This window comes from Sorex fumeus, unplaced genomic scaffold (genome assembly GCF_029834395.1).
Source record: "Sorex fumeus unplaced genomic scaffold, SorFum_2.1 ptg000003l, whole genome shotgun sequence".
In the NCBI taxonomy this organism is placed as follows: domain Eukaryota; kingdom Metazoa; phylum Chordata; class Mammalia; order Eulipotyphla; family Soricidae; genus Sorex; species Sorex fumeus.
In genome coordinates, this window is record NW_026606060.1 from 53,624,340 (window position 1) to 53,648,228 (window position 23,889).

Consider the following 23,889-nt stretch of genomic DNA (forward strand, 5'->3'; position numbering starts at 1 on the left):
CCCCCAGTCCCATTTCTTGATTACTTATTCCACCAACGTATTTCTTCTCCTCCTTTCTACATTTCAATACATGTTACCGTCATTCACCCCATTGTCCATTTATTGATAAGAATTTTCCCTAATAGAGGCTAGAGCGATAGTACAGCTGGTGGGGCGCTTGCCTTGGAGGCAGCTGACCAGGGTTCAATTCCCAGCATCCCATATGGTCCCCTGAGCACCGCCAGGAGTAATTCTTGAGTGCAAAGACAGGAGTAACCCCTGTGCATCACTGGGTGTGACCCAAAAAGAAAAAAAAAAAAAATTCCCTAATAAATTAACAGGGTTCAATTTTTTCCCTTCTTTTTGTGGTCCAGATTTAGTAAGTACTTAAATATGTCAAGCACATTATTGGACTGCTGGTAGGGGGAGACTAGAAAGTAGGACCTGGGGCCAGAAAGCTAATATAGGGTTCAAGTGCTTGCCTAGCACACAGCCAGCAGCACTGCTCCCCACCCCTGGACCTCCAGAGCAGTTCTTGGAGATCCCCTTGCCAAAAGAAGTTGAGACTCTAACATAGAAGAGTACTCAGGTTCCTCTTCAGATTGTATAAATCTCATAGTTTAGTCTGTCTTGTAAAAAAAAAAAAAATGGAAAAAAAAAGTGAAAGCATGACAATTATTTAAACAATATGAACCCTTAATTGACAGATACAGATTACAAGGACTTGGTAAAGAATAATAAATAGAATTTGTGTTTTGGCTTTTATTATATAAAGGACACAAGAGAGTCCCCTGAAATTCACCATTTTGTGAAAACTCTGACCACACATTTTGTAGAAGCAAAAGGTTATTAAGACTTACTCCCTGTCCTCAAAGAAACACTGCAGTATAGGTAAAGAGTTATATATTACAGAATGCAGGGCTAACTGCAAAAATCAGCTTTCCCTCTGAAGGATGCACTGTGGACTATAACTATCTAGAAAGGCAGAACTTAAACAGATGATTAACTTTGATTATACCTTACAATGAATACTTGACTAAATCCAACTCATAGCCAAAGGAAATTGGTTGTGAGTATTTTTATTTGGACAGGCAGAGAAGAACAGATGAGAACAGTTGCTGACCCAGATGAGTTGATCTGGAGAAACTTAGAGATGATGATTCTAGGGATTTGAAAAATTATGCAAGATTTTTCTGAAAAAGAAAATATGTATGTATTGGAGATGGAGGAATAGTAAGGTTCCATGCATCTGTACTTTGTCTGAAAGTGCTATATAATAGCAATAGCAGCAACAAAATTTTATTTAGAAACTTTTTGTTTCTTTCCTTACACCACATTTGGCTATATTCAGGACTTACTCCTTGCTCTGTGCTCAGGGGACCATATGTGGTGCCAGATATTGAACCCAGGTTGTCTAGATGCAAGGCAAGCTTCTTACTTTCCATACTGTGTTTCTAGATCCTAGAAAACTTGTTGTAAGGAACCCAAAACAACTAGCAAAATCACATTTTCACATGTGTCATTCTTCTAGTCAAATGAGATAACTTATGGTTAGCTGACCCAAATAATAAGAATTTATTGTGAAATTACTTTGTATTACACTGTGGTTTTCCCTACCAAATATATTGAAATGTGGATTTTGCAAATACTATGTGTAGCTTACTCAGTTTTCTGAGAGTTAATTTTCATTTATGTACACAGCAAGCATTTTTTACTTAGTTTCTAACTTCATTTCTAGCATAGTTCCTAGCTTGTAAAAGTCACTTAAAAATTACTTGAGTTGGGGCTGGAGCGATAGCACAGCGGGTAGGGTGTTTGCCTAGCACGCAGCAGACCTGGGTTCGATTCCCAGCATCCCATATGGTCCCCCGAGCATCACCAGGAGTAATTTCTGAGTGCATGAGTAACCCACTGGTGTGACCCAAAAAAAAAAAAAATTAATTGAGTTAATTCATTCTTTCTTCAGTCAGCTGTACTTTACTGAATATTTGTAGTATGCTGAACCCTGATTAGTAAACAAAACAGATTTGAGTTTTCTACGTTCTTGTAATAAAAGGGTAAATATATACTGGGCAAAATGGTGATAAGTACTCTGAGAAAGATTAAGACACAGGCAGGGATGGGGGAAGAGGGTGTAAAGAATAATGCTGAGGAGAAAAAAAAAAGAAAAGAATGCTGAGGTTGAGTAATATTGTGGTCAGTGAATGACTTCCTGTCAGGGACATCTGAACAAAAAAGACCTGAAGAAAGAAAATGAAACCTGCAAGTTTCTAAAAAAAGAGGTTTGGGGCAGGGAGACAGGCAAATACAAAGATCACGAGACAAGAATGTCGCATGTTTCATCAAGTTTTTAAATGATTTCCATGATTTTAAAAGGCATTCCATGAAGATCTGTGTGGCTTTAGCAATCTAACTAGCAGTGAAGTAGAAATGGAGCAGCAGAGAAGCTAGACTGTAGAACCTACGGGAGTTGTAAGACCTTTGTCTCTTACAATGAGTGAGAAGATGAGAAACCATAGAAACTGTTAAACATTGAGAAGAGGATTGACAGGATCTGATTTTTTGTTGTTGTTGTTGTTGTTTGGGGTTTTTTTTTTTTTTTTGGCTTTTTGGGTCACATCTGGCAATTCACGGGGTTTACTCCTGGTTCTGAACTCAGGAATTACCACTGGCGGTGCTCAGGGGACCATACGGGATGATGGGAATCAAACCCGGGTTGGCCACGTGCTAGAAAAATGCCCTACCCACTGTGCTCCAGTCCCAACAGGATCTGATTTTAAGGGATCACTGTATCCCTGTATCACTGTCATCCCGTTGTTACTCAATTTACTTGAGTGGGCGCTAGTAACGTCTCTATTCCTCCCAGCCTGAGATTTTAGCAGCCTCTCCTTACTCATCTTTCCCAATGATTAGAGGCTCTTTCAGGGTCAGGAGAATGAGATCTGCTATCGTTACTGTTTTTGGCATATCAAATACACCATGGGGAGCTTGCCAGGCTCTGCCCAGGCGGGTGGGATACTCTTGGTAGCTTGCCGGGCTCTCTGAGAGGTATATATACATACATACACACACACACACACACACACAATATATATACATTTTATATATAGAGAGAGAGTTCTCTCTATGATTTTGTTGCCTACTGTCTGAACCCCATCAAATATGGTGTGGTAATTATGGAAAATGGGTAGGAAGTGTCTTATGATGTGTCGTGCAGCCACAAAGTGGCCACGAGGTCAGGGAAGTGGCCTGAAGTGTGGCAGCAGTTGGGTAGTGGAGGTTAGCTGCCAGGGCTGGGTCCCTTGGGGCGTGGAGAGCTCTCACCCACCACACTCTGGGGCGCCCCGAGTAAAAACAGTAAAAACAGCCTGGCCCGGAGTCATCAAGGAATCTGCTTCTCCCCCTGACTCCTTGGTAGTCTGCTAGTGGGAGACCCTCGCCTCTGATTTTTAAGGGACGTAGAGAATAAATCATAGAATGACTATGCTAGATGCTAGGGTCAATTAGGAGAATGTCCAGTGAGGCAAGATGTATTGGATGTGGTCACATTGTTAGTGAGAAATTGCTGAATTACTAATATGTTTCTGAGGTAGAACCAAACTAATTGTTTCTGAATTACCTTTCTTTATATTTATATATGTGTATCATAAGAACACTTAAGATCTTATTTCTCAGGTACTCTGAGTGTGAATCGTAAAAGAGGCAAGCCAAGAGTATTTTCAAGGATTATGTATTAAACAGCTGGAATAACAGACTTACCACTTAATAAGATGGAAATAATAGAAAGAATGGCTTTGGTGGGAGTATAGTGAGTTCTGTTTATGACATGCTAACTTTCAGAGTCCTATAAAAGTCTGAAAGTCAGGGAAGAAGTATATTCGAAAATATAATTTCAGAAATTTATGAGAATTTCAAGAGCTTATAAAGCTTAGAAGACCTACCAACAGAATGAGTAAAAGCAGTGAAGTAAAGTTTCTCCAGAGCACAATGGTTGAAAACAAGAAAAGAGAGTCTGAAGCATTAATATAGCGGGTAGGGTGCTTGCCTTGCATGGGGCCAACCCAGGAAGAATTGTCTGGGTGAATGAGTGAGTGAATGAAAGAATGGATGGGTAAAGCAAACAAGCTAGGTAAACCCTCTGATGACCAGTCCATAATCATCCCAGAATGGTGGTGTTACTGCTTCCTTAACAAAATTACTGTGGAAATTGACCACAAATCACAAATCATCCTGTTATTCGTCGATTGCCTCGAGCAGGCCCCAGTAACGTCTCCATCCTAGACCTGAGATTATATTCAAGGCTCTTTAGGAGAATGAGACCCATCATTGTTACTGGTATTTGGCATATTGGGTACGCTACAGGGAGTTTGCCAGACTCTGCCGTGTGGGCAGGCTACATTCGATAGCCTGCCAGTTTGTCCAAAGTAGGAATGAGATAATAAGATGTCATAAGATGTCCCGTGCGGTTCTGGGAGCTGGTTTTTATAGTCTCTGAGTCTTGGCCGTTGCTGGGATTACATGGCGCCAGGGGGCCAGTTGGTGGGTGTGACCCCCGCCTACTGGAATTTGGAGGATCTGGGTGGAGGATGCTCGACTCCAATCCGAGTAGGCTTGGAGATCTCGGCCCCGGAACCCACGTGACTTTGTCCCTCTGCCAGTACCTTCATGTGTACGGAGAGTGGTCTCAGCATGGTGGTGGCTGGTCCTGGAGGTCTTTGGCTGCCGGAGCCCTGGTCAGGGCGGGGAGGAAAGCTCAACCCGCTCCCTTCCAAGGGGCCCCGGCGAGGACAGCCAGGCGCGGGGGCAGCTCCTGGAAGAGAACAGTGCAGTGGAAATTGATCATAGAGAATATTTGTTTTATCATCTTTCATAGCAACTGGCACATAAGTACTCAATAAATAATAGCTGTTTTATTACAAACTAAAACAACTAGAAAACATCAGTACATATTTTTGTAATGAACACTGAAAATGCTACTGTAAACATCAGTATGCATCAGGAAGTATCTTTGGAAGAAAGAGAAACTTGACCCGGACTTTTAAATGAACTTTGATAGAGGGGATAGTGAAATTGTACAGAAGTTAAGGAATGTGCCTTGTACACAGTTGGCCCATGTGAGTTCCTGGCACTGAGCACCACCGGATATGGCCTACCCATTCCAGAAATAAATTTGGTAGAGTCAACAGAGGTGCTGAGCTGAGTGAAAACTTGAAAATAAATTTGAATATAACATGGTGGTGCAGTGAAGAGATGTTTCTCTTCAAATTAAATCCATTATAGACATAAAATTATTTGAGGTTGTTGTTAGGTTAGAAAGCCAAGACATTTATTTTAACTTTTTCCCCCCCACATTCTTCCAAAGTTGACCTCGGCAGACATAACACTGACCAGTTGGTACATTCCTTGCTGCTTCTAACATTTGCAGTTAATGAAGGCATTTGCATTTGTGTCGTTAGGTTTTACCGCCGTTGAGGGACGTGACAAATCGACCTGAAGTCGGCTCAACTGTGAGAAATAAGCTGGTGCGCCTCATGACACATGTTGACCTCGGAGTCAAGCAGATCGCTGCTGAATTTCTTTTTGTCCTTTGTAAAGAGAGAGGTAAGCTGAACTTTCTTGGTTCTCTAGGTTTTCTTTTTTTTTTTTAATCTTTCTGAGGGAATTTGAGCAATTGTTCTGTTCTAAGTGACCATGTCTTCCACTCTTCTCAGAGCACACTTTTCTATTTGTTCTGTTAAAGGGCTTGAAGAACGTTAAAACTGTTGATTTTAAAACATTTTCTGCATACTTCTGAATTTATTTAGATACAGAGATGCACTACCAGACCTACACACACTTAAACTTTCCCTTTTGTATCCTTAACCCATCATCTTGATGAGTCGGAAGTGGAACCATTATTTCACAACTGCTTAAGTAATTCAGAACCTGCTATTTTTAATAACTAGTAAAGCCCTGGATTAGTTCACCTTTTTAAAAATTTTCTTGGGAATTAAATTCTTCTGGGAGTGTTGGTTTCTCTAAACTCTTTAATCAATCAATAATTACTAAGTGGAAACTATAGAATATACAGAATGAAAGTACAAAAATGCATATGATAATACCTCTTATCCTTAAAATTCAGGTAAGATAGTAGAAAAAGAAAATTTAAAATAACTGTCTAGACTAGAACAAATACTATTCTATTAGTATTCATTTATACAAAGTGTTTATCTTCTGAGATACATGTCATAAAAATAATGCCTAATATTTACCTGGCAGTGGAGATACCATGATCACGAAGGTGATTTTCTCAGGGCGAGGCTTATCCATTGCACTCTGCATGTGCTGACCCCTGCAGTTCCCCAAAATGAGGGAAACCAACTGCATAATTTGTAGTAGTGGGGGGGAAAATAATGCTAAAATCATGTGAGTTATTTGTTCTGCAAAAGACAAATTTTTCAAATAAGAAACATCAGCTGAGTTAAACAGATATTTTTACCTATCTTTTTCTTCATTTCCTCAAGAATAAATGTACTAGTACAGAAGTCCTAAGCAGGGGCCAGAGTGATAGTACATCAGGTAGAATGTTTGCCTTACATGTGGCCGATCCGAGTTCGATCCCCGGCATCCCATATGTTTGCCTGAGTACTGCCAGGAGTTATTTCTGAGTGCCAGGAGTAACCCCTGAGCATGGCCGACTGTGATCCAAAAAGTCAAAAAAATTAAGAAGAAAAAGTCCTACGCTTATGTAAGCATATTTATATTCCAGTTTTTAAAGTACCCTAGTTTTGTGAGAGCTAATTTGGAGATAGAAAATGCCACTTTTTTCGAATCTTTTTTTTCTTGGGAGAGAGGCAGAGGTCACATCCATTGGAGTTTATGCTTTACTCCTGGCTCTGTGCTCAAAGATCACTCCTATTGGTATCCAGGGTACCATATATGGGGCCAGGGATTGAATCTGAGTCAGCCATTTGCAAGACAAGTATCTTACCTGCTATACAATCTCTCTGGCCCAGATTCCTCTCAAAAAAAAAATTTGGAGAGGAGGGTTGGACCACACCCAGCTATGCTCAGGGCTTACTCTTGGCTTTGTGCTCAGGGATTACTCCTGAGATGCTCAGGGACCAGTATGGGGTGCCAGTGATTGAACCCAGGTCTGCTCACTGTACTGACTCACCATTCCCCCCTCTCAAATTTTACATCAACTGACTTCTTCCCTCTACCCAATTTTATTGAGGTCTGATTAACAAAATTGTATGTATTTAAATTATGTAATGTTATGATTTTATTCTTACTCTTATTCTTTAATCCTTGCTCTCAGAGAACCCGGCAGTCTCCTGAGAGTATTATACCCGCATATATGCCTGATTGGGAACACCTGTAAAGGTGATTAGAGGCTGTCCCAAAAGCCTCCATCCCTCTCAGAGAGCCCAGCCAGCTACCAAGAGTATCCCGCCCACACGGCAGAGCCTGGCAAGCTCCCCGTGGCGTGCTCGATATGCCAAAAACAGTAACAATGATGGTCCTCATTCCCCTGACTCTGAAAGAGCCCCCATTATGTCATCGGGCTACACTAGCACATGACAGGGACAAATGGAGACGTTACTGGGCACGCTCGAGCAAATCGATGAACAACGGGGTGATAGTGATAGTGATGATTTGATACAGATACACATTGTGGAATGATTTTTATAGCAAGGCTAATTTGTATATCACCATCTTACATGCTACTGTTTTTATGTGTGTATGTGTACGTATGGTAAAAATGCTTAAGATTTCTAGGCAGAATTCAAGTGTAGAATACAGTGTTAATTGAAGTTACCATTGTTTTGACAAAATGTTACTCTTATTACTGAAAGTTTGTTCCCTTTGATCAGCATCATCTTCCCTTTCCCCCTCCAGAGGTGATTAACCTCTAGTCACTACTATTCTACTGTTTCAGCGAGTTTGACATTTTTTTCAGATTTCATATACAAGTGAAATCATAGAGTACTTCTCTCCGTTCTGATTTATTTCATCCAGCAAAATGCTCTCTAAGTCTGTCCCTATTGTCACAAGTGGTAGAATTTCTTTGTTGTAGTTGAATAGTTCTATTTTTATGTGTCTGCATGTAATGTGTGTTCCACAGATTCTTTTTCCAGTTCATCATTCAGCAGATGCCTAGATTGTTGCTGAATCTTTGTGTGTGTGTGTGTGTGTGTGTGTGTGTGTGTGTGTGTGTGTGTGTGTTGCTGAATCTTGACCGTTATGAATAATGCTGCAGTGATGTGGAGCACTGATGTCTCTTAGGAATACTGATTTTGATTGCTGGGGATATATACTCAAAGAGATTACTAGATCAGATAGATGATAATTTTGTTACTATTTTGAGGAACCTCCATACCATTTTTCCATAATGGATGTATCAGTTTACATGTCCGTTAACATTGCTAACATTTTTGTCATTTTTGACAAAAGCTGTCTTAATAGTTATAGAGTGATACTTCATTGAGGTTTTGATTTGCATTTCCTGATGTTGAGCATCTTTCCATATACCTGTCACTCATTTTTGGGAAAAAGAACTACCTATTTCAGGTCCTTGCCCATTTTTAAAAAATTCTTTGTATTGAGTTGTATCATTGAATTCTTAAACTATTTCTGACTGATTCAATCACTTTAGTCACTGTTAAGAATTATTATCAGTATAATTTGATCAACATCACTATATCACTGTCATCCTGTTGTTCATCGATTTACTCAAGCGGGCACCAGTAACGTTTTCATTAGTTCCAGCCCTGAGATTTTAGCAGCCTCTCCTTACTCATCTTTCCCAAGGCTGCCATATTGGAGGCTCTTTCAGGGTCAGGGGAATGAGACCTGTTATTGTTACAGTTTTTGGTATATCGAATACACCACAGGGAGCTTGGCAGGCTAGAATAATATTTTATTCAAGAATAATTATTAGTCTTAATACTCACTGTCACCCACTGTCCTCCCGTTGTTCATCAATTTGCTCGAGTGGGCACCAGTAACGTCTCACAACAAATTGTGAGACTTGTTGTTACTGTTTTTGGCATATTGAATACGTCACAGGGAGCTTACCAGGCTTTGCCGTGTGGGCGATATACTCTCAGTAGCTCGCTGGGATCTCCGAGAGGGATGGAGGAATCGAATTGGGGTCAGCCCTATCAGCCATGTGCAAGGCAAATGCCTTACCCGCTGTGCTAAGAATTATTATCAATATAATTTGATCAACGTAACAATGATAATAAATTTAACTCATGTATTGTGATGTTATGTGTTGGACATTAAATCATTCTTTTGGGTTTTTATTGGGGTTTTTTTGGTTTTTTGGGGGTTTTTTTTTTTTTTTTTTGCTTTTTTGGGTTTTTTTTTTTTTTGCTTTTTTGGGGTTTTTTTTTTTTTGCTTTTTTGGGTCATACCCAATGATGCTCAGGGATTATTCCTGGCTCTGCACTCAGGAATTCCTCCTGGCGTGCTTGGGGGACTATATGGGATGCCAGGGATCGAACCCAGGTTGGCTGCATGCAAGGCAAACACCGTAGTCACTGTACTATCACTCCGGCCTCTACATCATTTTTTAAAAAGTCCTTCTAAGGTACATATTACTTCTCTTTCATAAAAGAGGTAGCCAGGCTCTTGAAAACCTTCAGTATCTTATCCAGGGTCATATACTTGCTTAGGATTAGAGCCTGAAATTGAGTCCTGCTTACTCTGCCATTTTTCTTCTGTCTTGTTCATAAAGGTGGTACCTATCTGTATAGACAATAAATCTTAGATACAGTCTTCATTAACATCAGTTTCTGGCTGTTACATATTTTATATGATATATTATTAATATAATCTGTGTAATTTATATAGGCTACAGATTATAGTCTATAGGTTACAGACTATCATTTGATCCTTTTAAGCAAGTCACTTCTTTCGTGACTTGAAAAATGTTGATTTAGCGTCTTGGAATTAAGTCACTAATTTCAAAGTAGTTTCTGCATGTAAAAGTAAGTACTTAGACTTTTAAAGTATTTTTGTATATATGACGATCTAAGTCACATACGTGTGTCCGTTATTTTGTTTATTTATGGTTTAAGGTGACTCCTGCCTCTGCACTCAGAATTACTCCTGGGGATCAAAACTGGGTTGGCCATGAGCAAGGCAAACACCCTATCTGCCACACTATAGCTCCAGCCTCTCTGTTACTTTTAAAAAGATTAGCAAAGTATTATCTATTGTTACCTTGAACAGTAGAATGACTTTGGTTAATCCTCAGTTTTGGGGTGGGGAGACAGTTTGGGCAACACTTAGAGGTGCTCAGGGCTTACTCCTGGCTCTGCATTCAGGCATCACTCCTGGCAGAGTTTGGGATGCCAAGGGATTGCACCCGGTTTGGCCGTATGTTAAACAAATACTCTGCCCACTGTACTATCACTCTGGCTCCTACTTCTCAGTATTTTATAATTTTTCTACAACATGCTTTCCTTTCTTGTGTTTTTTTTATCTTTAGGAGAAAAATAAAGAATATTCTTTTTTACATATATAAATATATATAGACATATACTATCAAAATACACAAATTACATATGTAAAAGGGATTATCAGTACTGAGTGTTATTACAAATATGGCATATAAATGAATCTGTCATTTGACATTTGAAATGATTAGTTAATGGTTAAAGAAAATATTAATTTTCCTTTTACCCAATATTTGAGTTTCACAATCCTAATAACTTATCCCAAAGCTAAGCATTTAGCAAAATTATATATTTCTATGTATGAAGCAAAATAGATTTTTATTGAAGCTGATATAGGAGAGGGGCAATGAGAGGGATAGAGAGGAAGAGAAGGAAGGAGGGAGGAGAGAGAGGAAAAGAGAGAGGTGTCTCAAATAGCTTTGGGGAGGTTATATTCAACTCCTCTAAATGGTTTTGGCCTGGAAGTCTCTGCATATATCACAGTTAACCCATGTCACAGGGAAAGCCTTGCACTCAAAGCCATTTTATCATGACCTTTAGATTCTTCTGTAGCTTCTCCTTTTCTGGATGGGGCCCACCCTTTTCTCGGTGGGGTCTGGCAATTCTGCAGCTGGGTTGTGCTTCAGTTTCTCTATCTCCAAATAGCTCGAAGGGGTATCTTCATATATCTTCATGCCTCTTGGCTGCTTCAGAACTGGCAGTTTCTTCCCCTTTTTCTTTTTGTTTGAAGTAAAACATTTTATTTGGAGGTTTTTAGGAAGCAGAAGTAGGGAGAGAAAGTAAGAGAGAGTAACATGCTCAAGAGAGAACACAGGCTTCTCCAAAGACGGAGAGAGCCCCTACATATACTCCAGTGTTAGACATGGAGGCATGAAAGTCCACATCTCAAGAGGGGAGATACAGGTGCCACATGTGTTCGGGCACCTGGGTACAAGCAGCACATGGGCTCCGGCAGTATATGCTCTGGGCAGTTTCTTAAGTTTTATTTCCCAAAAGCTCATTACCGGGACATTCTCACCCCCCTCTGCCCCGAGATTTCACCCCCTTAAATCTTTAAGAGGTATACAGGTGAAGCACCATCTTCTGTTATCTTCTCCGTGCAGACAAATGAACTTAGCCCTTTCCTGTGTAAGGGAATGAAAGACATCCTAAAGACAAATGAGGTAGAGTAGACTACTTTAAAAATCATTAGGTCCTGCAATAGAAATGAAGAATAAGTCTTCTGTAGGAAGTTTCCCAGGGGGCAGGGACTAAGACCCCAGAACAAATGGAAGGAGTCAGCTAGGAGGGGAGAGGGTATTGAAAGGTGGCCAAGCGTCATGCATGAAACCCTTTCAGTCACAAGACTGAAAGCCACGGTACCAAAAATGTATTAAAAAGTGTCGTGGAGACAGGCTCCTGGGTAGGAAGGAAACTGGGGACATTGGTGGAGGGAAGTAGACACTAGTGAGAGGATTGGCGTTAGAACATTGTATGCTAAAACCCAATCATGAATAATTTTGTGATTCATGGTGACTAAATAAAAATATAATTTAAATGAGTTAAAAAATATTTTTAAAAAATGGACCCTGGAGGAGAAAGCCTTTTCTTTCTTTTCTCTCTCTTTCTTTCTTTCTTTCTTTCTTTCTCTCTCTCTCTCTTTCTTTCTTTCTTTCTTTCTTTTTTTCTTTCTTTCTTTCTTTCTAATCACCGTGAGATAGTTACAAAGCTTTCATGTTTGAGTTTCAGTCATACAATGATCGAACACCCATTCCTCCACCAGTGTACTTTCTCCATCACCAGTGTCCCCAGTATACACCCCCCATCTCAAACCTCTCCCTGGTCCTATGGCAGACAATTTCCCCCATACTCACTCTCTCTACTTTTGGGATTATGGTTTGCAATACAGATACTGAGAGACTTCATGTTTGATCCTTTATCTACTTCCAGCACACAACTATCCATCCAACCATCATTGACTTAGTGATCCCTTCTCTATTCCAGCTGCCTTCTCCCCCAGCTCATGAGGCAGGCTACCAACCATGGAGCAAAATTCCTGGCCCTGTCTCTACTCTCCTTGGGTGTCCATCTCATATTATTTTATATTCTACAAATGAGTGCAGTCCTTCTCTGTCTGTCCCTCTCTTTCTGACTCATTTCACTTAGCATGATATTTCACTTAGCATGATACTCTCCATGACCATCCACTTATAAGCAAATTTTATGACTTCATCTTTCCTAACAGCTGCATAGTATTCCATTGTGTAGATGTGCCAAAGATTCTTTAACCAGTCGTCTGTTCTCAGGCACTCAAATTGTTTCCAGATTCTGGCTATTGTGAACAGTGCTACAACGAACATACAGGTGCATATGTCATTTCTACCATGCTTTTTTTGCACCCTCAGGATATATTCCCAGATGTAGTATTACAGAGTCAGATGGAAGCTCAATTTCTAGTTTTTTAAGGAATGGCCATATTGTTTTCCAAAAAGACTGGACCAGTCGGCATTCCCACCTACAATAAGAGTTCTTTTCTTCCTACATCCTCACCAGCACTTTGTTCTTGTTCTTTTTGTTATGTGCCAATCTCTGTGGTGTGAGATGATATCTCATTGTTGTTTTGATTTGCATCTTCCTGATGATTAGTGTTGTAGACCATGTTTTTATGTGCCTTTTGGCCATTTGTATTTCTTTATTGAGGAAGCTTCTATTCATTTCTTCTCCCCATTTTTTCATGGGGTTGGAGGTTTTTTTCTTGTACAATTCTACTAGTGTCTTGTATATCCTGGATATTAACCCCTTGCTAGATGGGTATTGGGTAAATATTCTTTCCCATTCCATGGGCTCTCTCTATATATTGGTCACTATTTCCTTTAAGGTGGAGAAGCTTCTTAGTTTAATTTGTTTGTAGTCCTATTTGTTTATATTTGTTTCCACTTGCTTGGTCAGTGGTGTTTCATCCTTAACGATGCTTTTAGCTTCAATGTCATGGAGGGAACGTTCTGCCTACATTTTCTTCCATGTACCTTACAGATTCAGGTCTAATACTGAAGTTTTTAATCCACTTTGATCTGACTTTTGTGAGAAACGCTTTTTCTGACCCAAGAAAGGCAGAGTGTTTAAGGACACAAGAAAATAATAGCCAGTGTAAATTTTTGTTCTTTCTTTTGAATGCTGACAAAAGAATTAGTTTCTGTTTTTACTCACCACCTTATTCAAAGTTAACAGACATATAACTTAGCTTTTATTGTTGGGTTTGCTGAATGAGAAGTTTCAATTCCTCAGCAGGTTTACAGCAGTAGTTTGATTCGCAGTCTGTCCTTCTGGCCACTGGATGACGTTGATGGAGCTTGTTTTATTATGCAGAGATGAACCCAGTGAGAAATTACCTTCAGCTTTACATCAGTGGCAGTGCTTAAGATAGATAACTGAATAAGGTCCCTATTGTTTAGGAAGTAGTTGATCAAAAGGGATCCGGTTTTCTAGTTTTTTAGGAAGACCCAGCTGGGACTCTAACATCTCCCAAATCCTGCCAGCCCAAAGGATCTTCAGTTGCTTCCTAGTTTGCGGTGCCCTGAATATGAGATCCAAAGAGAGATCCTCAGGAGTAAATAATGCCCTAAATATTTAACTTTTGTTTTGTTTGGGGCCCATACTCAGCTGTGCTCAGGGTCTACTCGTGGCTCTGCGCTCAGGAATTATTCCAGGCCGACTCAGGGGACTATGTGGGGTGTTGGAGATTGAACCCAGCTTGGCCACGTGCAAGGCAAACACCCTCCCCACTGTACTAGCACTCCAGCTGAGAGTAGAGCCCAGGCAGTGGTCACAAGTATGCACGTTCTATGTTTCCCACAGCAGGGATATTTCCAGTTCTTCTTTGAGCTGGCCTGCCTCTAGGGTCTCCCTGAGATTGACAGGGTACTAGATACTAGTAAACCTTACATGCAGCTGACCTGAAGTTGATCCCCAGCACCTCGTATGGTCCTCCTGAACATAACCAGTAGTGATCCCTGAGTTTAGAGCCAGAAGTAAACCCTGAGCAAAGCCGGGTGTGGCCCAAAAAATTAAAATGAAAAAACTCTACAGCTGTCAAGGAGAAAAGCAAATGTTTCTCACTTAACTCACCATAAGAGTTTGCAATTTACCCATTTGCTGTGTGGCTCAGAAGTCAGGAGTTGTTCAAATCTGAAGTAGAGGTAGAGCATACAGTTTTAAACAGTATTGTATTTAATTCATTTAATCCCATGTTGAAAACCTTGATTTCCTGTAATTTTTTGGTGTTCATTTTTTTAAAAGCACTATAACTTTGTCATTTGTTTTATGATGATCCTGGAGCATCTAAGACCGTTTTTTCATAGATGTCTCCAAATAAAAGTATTCAAACAATTCTGCAAATACAATTTAAAGAACTCCTTATCCAGTCCAGTTTGACCATGCAGTTTCTTTCCCTAAAACACAATCTTCAAACCTTTTACACATTTCTTTATATTCTTTATGCCCTGTAACTGTTCAGGACAAAACCGGTTTCACTTAAGACATTTGTTTTTCCTCAAAATGATACCTCCTTCCATTATCTTTCATACTTAAAATACCTATCCAGGGACTAGAGAGATAATACTGCAAATTGGGTACTTGCCATGCACATAGTCGACCGGGGTTCTATCTCTGGTATCCCATAGGGCTTCCTATGGGATGCCCTATGCACCGCGACGAGTGATTTCTGAGTGCAAAACCAGGAGTTAACTCCTGAGCATCACCAGGTGTGGCCAAAAAATAAATAATTTTTAAAAAAAAAATTCATCCATACTCTTTATAGTCACAGTTTCTTACTCTCTTTCTTACTAAATTTAGTACAACTTGATTTCCTTTGATTTGGAAATTACTTGCTAATGATTTATTTTTATCATGACAAAGGTGTACCCTGCAGTACTTATTAAGTCTTTTCTCTTTAGAGCCTTCTGAACATAAGACAGAGGAACAGTTCTATAAAATTGCATTCACAATCAAAGATCTTATGGCATACAATACATTTTACAAGAAAGTTTGCTCCATGCTGTGCAATTAATTAGAACATACTTGTTTTTAGGAGTTTTATTCTTAGAATTCTGATTTCTAGGGAATCAAGGGTCTTAAGGTGTTTAAAACATACATAGGTTACATGAAACAAGCAAAGATTTCACACTTGAAGATAAAATTTCCCTCTCTGAAATTCAAATGAGGTTAGAGAGCTGGAGACAAAATTGGCATAAAATAGTTATTTAATAACATGTATTTCCACATACTAGGCCGACTAAGAGTGTACTCTTTTTTTTTTCCTTAGTCTGTTTTAGCTAATGATGTTCATGAAACATTTATGGCATATTGGATACCTCGATAGATATAATAAGTTAATGCCACTCTTGATCAATATTAAGCTTTAGAATGGACATGTAGTTTAATTCCACATGTCTGAAGATTTAAATACTATCCTTTCTGTACGTATTCCCAGAGCTACCTTTTCATGTTTACCTAAAAGTATACATATATGCATACCAGATACAGAAAAACACAATATTATTTAAACATATGTAGTCATAGCTACATATATAATATGCCCTATCTACATCTATATTCGAACTTGCATATGCCTCATAGTTTACATATTTCATACATCATAATTTATTTGTATATAGTATGATATAATAAATATCACTGGAGCGATAGCACAGCAGGTAGGTTGTTTGCCTTGCATGCGGCCTACCCAGGTTTGATTCCTCTGTCCCTTTCAGAGAGCCCGGCAAGCTACCGACAGTCTCCCGCTCACACCACAGAGCCTGGCAAGCTCTCTGTGGCGTATTCAATATGCCAAAAACAGTAATAACAAGTCTCACAATGGAGATGTTACTGGTGCCCGCTCAAGCAAATCGTTGAACAACGGGAGGACAGTGCTACAGTGCTAGTCTATTTCAGCAGCTTCATTAGTCAGTAGGCAAATTCTTTGGACTGGATGTTTCCTCCATGGAGGGGTGAGAACCAGAGCTAAGCACAGCTGTCCAGGTGTGCCTGCAAGCCTTAGGTCTTTGTGTTTTTGGTCTCTTCCCTGAGCACCCTTCAGGGAAGTATTTCAGACTGAGAAACTGAGGCCTTGCTTCCCTCCTTTTGCATCCTTACTAGTAGCAGCCTAGAAAGTGAGAGGAAAAACTAAGGAATGGGATGTTTCAGACCTTCTCATTTTCAGGTTGGTTTTTAATTCTTCTCCCAACAAACTCTCAGGTACTTGTGACTAATGTCTCAGAGATGACGCTTAACAGTGACCTTAAAAGGTCGCAGGAGAGGACAATAGTCCCACGCCCTGCCTAAAAGGATCCCCGAGTTGCAGGAGGGGACACCACACCATGCCCTGGCACAGACAACCTCAGAACTTTCATGGGAATCGTTGAAATTGAACATCTCCATTAGTGATCTTGACCCACAACCTCAGGCGTGCCTGATGGAAAAATGTGCCTTCGGGCATGCCCATAGCAGCTTGCCTAGCCAAGAGTCTCAAGTGTGTTCCTTCCTGGTGTGGTTCACTACCCCAAAACTTGTGTGAGAGTCAATTCCAGTGGACATCTCCATCACTGACCTCTGAACTCCATCCATCCGAGTCTGTCCTGGGAGTGCAACCCAGCTCCTTCCAGCAGCCACTCTGCGCACATGGTCTAGATCCTGTAGCTGTGGCTTCACGAAACCCTGTCACTGATTCTTGCTAGAGATGACTGCTTCGCCTAATGTCTGATGGTCTGCATCCCTTTGCTTTAGATTCTGCTGCCTACACTTCTTTCTGTTCACTCAAATCTGCTCCCTCCATTTATATTCTCTGTAGGACTGTGTCTCTGTTCTGGCTTCAATAGCATACTTAGAGATCTGTAGTTACTGAATTGGAGGAGGAGAGTAAGGGAAAGTACGTGGCATACTTGTCTGAGGGTGAAATTTCCCATAAAGACTGGAAAGGACATTTTCCCAGGGGAGCATACCTACACCGCAGGTTTTCATAGGGTTATTTCTTCTTTCTCTCCTCCTGTATGGCTCACCGAGCAGGTGACTGTGTAAATTGAGGAGTGAGGGAGGTAGCCTCAAGAAAGAGTGCTTCCACCTCTCTGCTCATCCCATCTCTGCCACCTGGGGAAATGCCTGCTATGGATCAGATTGGTAAAGTCTGCTCCAAACAGCTGCACAGTATGGACACTTATCTCCCACCACCCCGTGAGGCAGCTGTCAAGCTCTCTGGAGTGGGGGGTTGGCAGAGATACTATTCAAGAGATAACATGGGCTTGAAAAATCGAGCGCTTATTATTTTTTTTTATTTGACCTTGACAGTTCTTTTTATTTTTATTTTGGGATTCCTGGCATCAGACTTAGAGTGAGGCATGGGCTCTACCCTTTAGCTGTATCTTCAGCTCTCTTTGACAGTTCTGTAAACATTCATCTGCTTTTCCAGTTAGATGATAAATGTAGTTAAAGAGCTCTCCTGGGTACATAATCCATTAACAAATACATTATGATGGGGGTTGGAGTGATAGTACAGCACATAAGGCACTTGCCTTGTATGTGGCTGACCTGGGTTTGATATTCAGCACCCCATACAGTCCCCCAAGCTTGCCAGAAGTGACTCCTGTGTACAGAGCCAGGAGTAAGCCCTGAGCACTACAGGGTGTGACCCCCAAACAGTTTATAAGTCATCATATTTTGGAACTTGGGTTGAGTTTGGAGGCAAACTACGTCAAGATGAAAATAAATTTTAACTTTATCATAGTGACTCAATTTTGTTTTTAAGGATGTTCAAAGTGAAATTTGAAAGTAAGATTCCATGATGAAGACTTAAAGGTTATACCACTTAGAGGAGATATAGGAAACATTCTCAAATTGGGTTAGAAACACAATGACTGAATCAAGAAGGAAAATTGAAATGGGATGAAGTAGGAAGGGCAATTTTTAATGAGAAGGCTTGGCACAGAAAGAGCCACCAAAATGTCTTAAGTGCCCATTTAAATGCCAGATTAAACTGCATCTCGCTTAATAATGACTGGAGATTAGCTGATTCTCATGTTTCCAACTTGTTATATTGAGCCTTGGGAAAACAGTGTCCATTGCCTGCTGTGCCCACTGGGTGCATTCTACTGGCGACCTTTAAATTGTACATGACTGGGGCTGGAGCGATAGCAAAGCAGGTAGAGTATTTGCCTTGCACGCGGCCAACCCAGGTTCGATTCCCAGCATCCCATATGGTCCCCTGAGTACCGCCAGGAGTAATTCCTGAGTGCAGATCCAGGAGTAACCCCTGAGCATTGCCGGGTGTGACCTAAAAAAATCAAAAACAAAAAAAAATTGTACATGACTGTAGAAACCAAACTAATTTGTATAACAGCCCTCTCTCTGTGCGGGTTTCTCCCCCCCACACCCTTTTTTTTTTTTTTAAACACAATAATTCCCAGGATGTTCAAGGCATTGAGGTTTGGGGCTGGATTGCAGAGAGAATAAATAAGACTTGAATCCCCTTAGTATATAAGGTCAACCCTTCAACTTCCTTGATTTCTTTTCATTCCATCTCAGGGGAATGATGTCTCTCTCATTCAGAAATAACAGCCTTTCCTCTTAACCTTTTCTCTCTTCTCAGGCCGCACTCTGGCAGTTGTTGCCCTCCACTCTTGTTTTCTCAACTCGACCTGTTTTTCTCCACCTGTAGGTCATCATGTAGCTGTCTCTGGCATCATGGAAGATGAATGTCTTTATTTTTCGCATTCTTATTACCACTTAAGCTTCAGCCTGCTTCAGTCAGGCTTTTCGTTAGTGTCCCTGCTACCACTTAAGCAGTCCACTGCTAATGCTCTCAGTAAGGCCACAAATCGACTCATTTTTAATGGGTCTTTTTTCTGTCTTAATCAGCCTCTATATCCCCTAACTATATCAATTCTTTGTTTCTGTGCCACCACACACACTTGGGAGTGTCTCCATTGAACCTACCACTCCGTTTCTCTTTGCAGCTAACCCTATCTTTTTCCACGTATCATTAAAGGTGTTTGCGAAAATTCCTCCCCTGTCTTATTCCACATCGCTCCCTAAATAGTCTCTTCTCCTTTGGCTTCTGCGGCTGTCATTTTACTGGAGATTTCCAAATTTCCACAGCTGTTAAAAGTTATTAAAATAGTCATGTCTCAGTTGCTGGTCGTCTTACTCAGTCTGTCTTCAACATGACTAACAGAGGAATGTCTTAAAATATAAACATGATCTTGTCATTTTCCTTTGTAAAACTTTCGATGTAGCACATTCTAAATCTAAACCCTTGTAACACTTTCTGTTAAATCATACTACACTCTTTATTCTCGTGTGATTATATTGCACTGTTTTGTGGCATATCTGGGTGGCTTAGCAAATTCTATTCCTTTCGTAGGATATGCCTTTTCCCATATCAACATCAGTAAGTTGTTTTTGAAAATCAGCTTAAATTTTATCTTTATACAGATTTCTCTGATTATACTGGGTAGAGTTAGTCATTATCTGCCTTGTGCTTTTTTTAAATCTCTTTTTAATGCTTTTGATATCAGCTGTTATGACTTTTTAAAACAATTTTCACTCGTTTTATTGAGTTTATATAGATCAGAGATCATGTCATCTTTGTATTCCAGTATTCAGCAAAGTCCCTTGATAAATAGTAGGGGATGCCATAAATGTTTTGTGGTTTTGTTTTATTTATGGTGCCAGACATCGAACCCAAGGCCTCACACATGCAAGATAATTTCTTTACATATCTGTGCTACATACCTGGCCTGGTGCGCCATAAATGTTAATGAAAGAGCAGATATTTGTGCTCTCTATGAATTAATTTGTGAATATACGACAGTATTTCTCTGTATAAAGGAATAATTTCAGTAAACTCTGATAAATGCTGTAAGAAAGAAATGTACACTGGCATCTTAAAAGAGGGCTGATATGGGGAAGGTCAAAGAATTTCTTCAAATACATTATATTGAGGAAACATAAAGCAGAAAAAAAAGAATTTGTTCAAAGAAAGGAACATAAAAATGGGGAAATGCTTCGGTATGGACAGAAGAGGTGTGTGGTGTGTTCAAGGTGTGTGGAATCCATAATGCTCAGGGTAGGTAGTAAGAGATGACCTTGGAAAAGAAGACTGAGGTCACAAATTAAAGAACTCTTTAGGCCCTGTTACTGAACTTGATCTTTTGCATGGGAGAAAGGATTATAACTATAGAAATCCTCCTTGTGACAAAGAACAGTCACCTCCAGGTAGAATCTGGCTCTGCCATTTTGTCCTTGATAAGGGATCAAAACCTCTTTCCTATTTCATTGTGGGGGTAGTAAATCCCACACATGTGGAAGCAGAAATGCCACGATACCTGCACAGTTCTCTCTGTGCCACAGATGTGCTGGCCTCAGTCCATAGTGCCCTCTAGGATCTTGAGAAAACAATGATGAAATATTTTCTGCCACCTTTCTGACTGAATGTTAATTTGTTTTATTTTTGCAGCAGTTTGGCATAACTGCATGATAACCATGACAAAGAACAGATAAGAGGGGTGGAGGGAGGCAGGAGAGAATCCAGAAAATCTTTCCTTTGCCTAGAAACCTATTTTAATTTCAATGTTCTTGATTTCCTTTTTACTATTTTCCAATATCAAATAAAATATGATGCACTTAAAGATAGACTAAAAGGTGTCTATGGGAAAGGGAAAATGGACCAGGAATATCATTCAGTGATAGGGCATTTACCTTCATGTATGAGGCCCTGGATTCAGTCCCTAGTATGACACACACACACACACACACACACACACAGTAGCTCTCAAAACACTCCATATATTTAAAAATGTTTGTTTTACCAAGAGAAAAATAAAACTTGTCACTCTGAGAATTTTGTATTGTCTTTTCTCCCCTAGCCCTCAGTAAGTATTTTATCTTTCTAACAAAGGCAGGTGGGCTGACGGGGTTTGGGGGGTGTGGAGTAGGAGAGGAATCTGGGGACACCAGTGGAGAGAAATTGACATTGGTGGCAGAATTGTTTATGGGACATTGTATGTCAAAAATCCAAGTATGAATAACTTTGTGATTCATGGTGCTTTATTAAAATAAAATTTGGGAAAAAGAAAAGTTAATTTATAAAGTACTGGCTATATTACGTATATGAAATATAGCCAGTACTTTTGAAGACCTGGTGTTTTAAAAATCATCTTTATAAACCAAACTGTGATAAAGTTGGCATAAATGTTCCAGTAAATAAGTAATTGTTATTATTTTCATAAAAGTCTTAAAGGTTTATGCTATTAATAAGCGTCAACAAGATTCTGTTGCTTAAGAAAGCATGTTATTTAGTGTTACTTCTTTTCTATCTATTTCGGCCTTTCATAAATTTGAAATTTTTTTCCTTTTGTGTGTGTTTTTGTTTTTTGAGGTGCCACACATAGCCATGTTCAAGGGCCACCTTTGGTGCAGTACTTGGGGGGTCAGATAGTACTGGGAATTAAACCCAGACCTCACACGCAAAGCATGTACTCCAGCCCTTTGACCTTTTTCTCTTGCCCCCAAATTCCACATTTTCCCCTTTAAAAAAATTATTGTAATTAAAGTAACATGATTAACTTTATAATTTCGTGTTTACTCCACATTCTGTAGTCTCAGGGCTTATTCCTAGCTCTGTGTTAGGAATCACTCCTGGCACTGCTCAAGAGACCGTGTGGGATGCTGGGGATTGAACCTAGGTGGGGCATGTGCAGAGCAAGCAAATACCTTACTGACTACACTGTCTCTCTGGCCTCAGCTTTTATGATTTTAATGTACCAAGTTTACTACATCTTCAGCACCACCAAAATGCCCAAAACCTGTTCTTAATGTCATTTCCTGTCTGCCTTTAAGTTATACTAGAAAGATAAAGCAATCAAGACCAAGGTACTGAACTAAAAACAGACTACTGGAAAAGAATTGAGAGCCCAGAGGTAGAGCCTCAGAATTGTGCATAGTTAATCGATGTCAAACCAACTGGGTACATGAAGTAGAGCAAGGAAAATGTCTTTAACAAATTATGTTGGGGGTACTGGAGAGATAGTACAGTAAGTAGGGCACTTGTCTTACACACAGCCAACCCAGATTCAATCCCTACAACCACATATGGTCCCCCCAAGTCTTGATTGAAGTGATCGCAGAGGGCAGAGCTAGGATTAAACCCTGAGCATGACCAGATGTGGCCCCCAAACAAACAGACAAACAAATGTGTTGGGGAAACTGAATAGTTACATGCAAAACAAATCCTAGAACTGGATCTGTATCTCATACCATATACAAATTAATCCCAAATGGATTAAAACAAGATTAGATCAGAATCCATAAAATACTTTGAGGAAATATATTTTAGGTCGAACTTTCCAAGATGGAGACCTTAGAGGTGCCTTCAGTAATTTGACTCCATTAGCAGAGAAAACAGAAACAGAGTAAGGAAGCCTATATGTCAAACTAAAATGTTTCTACATGGCATAAGAAATTCCAGCTTTTACTGGGATGTTAAGGTTTTACTGTCCTCTCTCAGTGACTTAACTGCCCATGCACACTGCTCTAGTCCTATTTTATGGATTGGTTGTAATTTTAAGAATTTGTCTCTCCAGGAAGCCAATTTTCCGGCAAGGTCAGTGGGACCTGTCATTTCTGCCCAGTGACGCAATAGCCAAAGCCCAGGAAACATCTGTGGTGATTGGGTGACCCTGCTCTGACTCAGGCAGCCGCTCCTGGGCTTCTGGCCTTAGAAGTGGCCATACACCTCCAGAGCTGCCAAACTCTTTTAAACTAAATTTGGTTCAGGTCCACATTGGATTTGAATGATTGTGCTGCAGCTGACACACGAGTCTGAGAATAGACTCAGTAGAGCTGGGAAAAGAGAAAAAAACCTCCAGTTTAAAGAAAAGGAAGACACTCTGCTGACTAGGAGAAAAATATTTGCATGCTTATATTAAATAAGGACTAATGCCCAAGATATGTAAATCACTCATAACTCCCAACAACAGCAGAAACAGTAACCCCATCAAAAATTGGGGGTGAGCAGACTCTTCCCCCAAAAAGACATTCTTAAAGTATTTTAGTCTTTAACCAATGTGGGTAGTTATTTACATTTCTTGTGTTTTCACTGTTATTATTTTGTGTTTACGTACATTTATTTAAACCTTTTATTTACATTTGGGATTTCACAATTTCAGTCAATATCTTTCTAAAACCTATAAATGAATATTCTTACTCGTTTTTAAAAATGAATCTTAACAAAAAACAGTGAGAGCATCAGTGTCACGTGGGTCAGTATGGTCCATCTACCTCAGTGACTTTGTCTCAACATTTTGTAAATTCACATCGGAACTCAGTGAATATTAAAAATACACTGAGTGTTCACTTCCCCTAATGACCCATTAAGAATTACATGGTTTGGGGGATGGAGAAAGTTCAAGGCAAGCCTTGCATGTGATTGACCCCG

General features: G+C 40.0%; 1 protein-coding gene and 1 non-coding gene across 7 annotated transcripts in view; both read left to right on the forward strand.

Annotated features, from left to right (window-relative positions):
* The window catches only part of RIC8B (RIC8 guanine nucleotide exchange factor B), a 128,388-nt gene that overhangs the window by 71,707 nt on the left and 32,792 nt on the right, over nt 1-23,889 (forward strand). For all 6 annotated transcript variants that reach the window (XR_008793145.1, XM_056118730.1, XM_056118766.1 and 3 more), the window contains exon 8: nt 5,436-5,580. Coding sequence is in view for 5 of the 6 variants with exons in the window: in XM_056118730.1 (XP_055974705.1) it covers nt 5,436-5,580 (145 nt within the window). In the remaining variant the exon portion in view is untranslated. The remainder of the gene's footprint in view (nt 1-5,435; nt 5,581-23,889) is intronic.
* Nucleotides 6,223-6,378, forward strand: LOC130029494 (U1 spliceosomal RNA). The gene has a single exon (XR_008793358.1). It is a non-coding gene; the product is annotated as a U1 spliceosomal RNA (small nuclear RNA).